Below are 3476 nucleotides of genomic sequence, written 5' to 3' on the forward strand. Positions count from 1 at the left end.
CGGAGATCTCTGTCCAGAAGAGCGCAGTCCTGGGAACAGCTAAGATACTGCGCAGGACCCTCAAGCTCCCAGGCCTCTGGTAGAGGACCCGAGCTTGAAGGATAAACCGCCCGCAGGGGCGTGCTGGGTGTTTTTTTAAATTTTTTTATTAATCTACACCTGCAATATGTGCAATATGTCAAATTTCTTATTGTATTAATATGGTTTCAATTATTAATATTTCCTGCAGGGTCACAGATATCAGGTTCCTGTCATCTATCACACAAACCTCATCATCTCCGTTCTGATCCATCACAGCATGACATTCTTTTGGAGGATAATAATGCATGATGTCATTGCATGTTTTTTTTACTATTTCGCTATGACGGCCAATCTTTACTTCAAATCCTGCATTGCTCTGGAAAGGTACCTCTCTGTCTTTCAGTGTGTTCACTTTCATGTCTCTGAACATTATCTTTTACTCTGAAGCATCATTTGTTTCTCTTTTGTGTTGCAGGTATTGTTTCATCGCCTGCCCACTGTTGGACTGCCTCAGACAAACTGAGGGTTCTGTGCTGGTCTGTGTTCTGGTCTGGGTCCTTTGTAGTGTTAGTGTTGTTCTTGCTGTATTTTCATATGAATTTGTACGTTTAATTATTTATGCCGCCCTCCCTGCCCCCCTGTTCATCTTCTGTCTCGCTGGGACACTTAAAGCTCTGCCTGCTGCCACCTCAGTGCCCACTGAAGAAAAACGAAGAACTGTAGGAACCTTGGTTCTGTTGCTACTTAATTACTTTCTCATAAACCTTCCTGCAGTCACTCTGTTAACTTTGAACTTTGAGAGACGCTTCCCTGTAAAAACTATTGATTTTATCATTATGATCTTGTTTCTTTTTAGTTCATTGTTGGACTTCATTCTGTGTATTTTCATGCGTAAAGGACCCATTGACAGGCTGCTGGCACGTCTGTGCTGCTGCAGTATGGAGAGAAACAACACAGGAGATGTGACTGATGTTAGCACAGACAGGTCAGATCATGTAGTCAGAGATGAGGGGAAAGAGGAAACAGGGTCACACGACAGGAGAGATGATGAGGAGTTAGCAAGAGTGAGATAAGTAAACACCATCCTTTCCAAATATTTTTAGCTGTCCCCTCAGACTGTCAATCACCTAAAATCCTGTTCTTTGCACCAACTGGGAGTAACAGGAAATATTGTTTGCTCGAGTAGTTGAATGTTGTAAACGAAAATGTACAAATTATTTTGTAATTTCTTCTAAATAGCATGAAGGTGGTGCAGTGATTATGTCACCTCACAACAGGAAGTATGGGGCCATTTATTACATTCTTTCCCTGTCCTGTCCGACAGTGTAGCAGTCAGAATTGTCTGCAGGAGAAAAAGAACTAAACTGTCATGAACCGGGCCGCACGGCCATGACAAAAAACCCAGACATGGATAGGAATGTCTTCCAAGAGATATTTTTTAAATAAATAAAGCAGAAAAGAAAACGCACTGTCTAAAAAGAAAACCTGTGGTGTGTGTAGTCAGTACCATCAGTAGTGTAAGCGAGTGGATGGGTGGAGCGTGTGCATGTAATTCTGTTAAAAGCAAAGTTCAAAGCCCCCCCCCCAAAAAAAAAAAACTGCCCTAAAGGATTTTTATATAGAGTCCTGGCACACTGGCCCAGGTCTTGCCAGTGACACTGATCCTAACTCCACCTCCGCCTCTCCAACGCCTGCAATTGAGACACACTTTGCTATAATGGTTCACTTGATAGTCAAATTAAAACTGTATTAGGAATTTTTATTTTAGGTTATTATAACCAAAAGAGACAAGGGCCTGGGACAGAAAAGAAAAAAGAAAGAAAGTAATGATTGGGAGAAAGTTAACAGCAGGGGAGAGAGAGAAAGAGAGGAGAAGAAGAGGAACAGAGGGAGAAAAACAGTGATGACTAAAAGAAGAAGAAAAAAGCAGAAAGACCACAGCATGATCTCCATGAACGGTTCTCCTCTTTGACTTCCTCCTGCAGACCAAAACATGCAGTTCGATATATTTGTGATGCTAAACTGCCTGTAGGTGTGAAGACTGTCCAGGATGTCATATGACAGCTGGGATCAACTCCAGTCACCACCAAGAAAAGATTGATGGAGTTTCATCTGAAGACATCTTAAACTCAAATATTAATCATCTAAAGAGCTCTTGAAACATTTTTATTTTGTATCATTACAGTCATTAATTTATATAAATATCATATTTAGTTTTTATTTTATCCTTTACATTTTTTTTGAAAGGACACTTTAAGTGTTGCACAAATTGAATTTTCAGTTACAGTAGAATTTGAATTTCCTCTGATTCAGTTATGACAGTGTGTAATGTATTATTAATAATATTGTTGTTAAATGTTGACGTGGTTGTGTTTAGGTTGTGTGTGTTTTTTAAGTTCAAAAAAGTCTTTGGTGTTTTGCAAGCTGGTTAAATTTCTTTGAAGCCGCATTGGTGAAACTAAAAAAATATCTTGAAAAGAAAACAATTTGTTTTTTTAACTTTTTGCAATTACAAGAATTTAATCTAAAGACCAACAGGCCATCATTTCACTGGTTTCATAAAGATGTCAGACAGCATAAAAATCAATAAGAAGACGACTAATCTGTTGGTGTGATCAGTGACTGCAGGAAAACCTACATTGATGCATTTATGACTGTATCCTAAGACTTTAAACTATCAACCCGTTACAGAACCATATAGTAGTGTCTTGTGTCTGTTTAGGATCCTAGTCAGTGTTTTATGTAATTAATAAAACTTCTAATTTCTAAATTTAACTTGAAGCCAATGAAGGGAAACAAGAAAACTCGTGTGAGCAGAGGGTAGTTTTTGTTAGTGGTTTAGCTGCTTAATAAGAGAACATTTATACTCCTGTGCTAAATCTACATCAGTATACCTTAACTGCAAATCCCTCTGAAATGCTGTGATGAAGCCTTTGGTTTTAACCTGACATGCACCTGTTTGTTTACCCTTCAAAACTATTAGCATAGAATAGAATAGAATAGAATAGAATAAACCTTTATTATCCCACTGATAAGAAATTTCAGTGTTACACAGCTCTTATAGCAAAGGGAATATAAAATATAAAAGGAAGACACAAGGTGGTCCTATATACATTCGCAACTGGAGCTCATATATACAGAAATATGCATAGAAAAAAATGGTATGGAAATATGTATAAGATATTCAGAGCTATGTATAAAATGTTATTGTAATTGGCCTTTTGAGTAATGGATTCCTCCTATACTTTAATGCTAGAGTTTTTCCTTTTAGACAGTAACAGTCATTGCATATGAGGAATAAAAAGCATAGTCTCAGTTAGGGCTGGGCCATATCATACGGCATATGTTATATTGTTACCACAAATTTTCAAATAATCGTGATAAATATTTTTGGTCATATTGCCCTGCCCTAGTCTCAGTATATTGACTCACAGATATCAGCAAAAATGTCAGTG

The 3476-nt window shown here is 37.9% G+C and overlaps 1 protein-coding gene across 1 annotated transcript; it reads left to right on the forward strand.

The window, feature by feature from the left end:
* The first annotated feature begins 322 nt into the window (after nt 1-322).
* Nucleotides 323-1094, forward strand: LOC146695065 (uncharacterized). The gene is made up of 2 exons (XM_085478512.1): nt 323-405; nt 497-1094. The coding sequence occupies exons 1-2, from the start codon at nt 323-325 to the stop codon at nt 1092-1094; spliced, it is 681 nt and encodes a 226-aa protein (XP_085334638.1).
* Nucleotides 1095-3476: the final 2382 nt, after the last annotated feature.

Source organism: Copadichromis virginalis, linkage group LG13 (genome assembly GCF_057382275.1).
Source record: "Copadichromis virginalis isolate Kocher_CV1m ecotype Utaka linkage group LG13, C_Virginalis_male_GT1.1, whole genome shotgun sequence".
Classification (NCBI taxonomy): Eukaryota; Metazoa; Chordata; class Actinopteri; order Cichliformes; family Cichlidae; genus Copadichromis; species Copadichromis virginalis.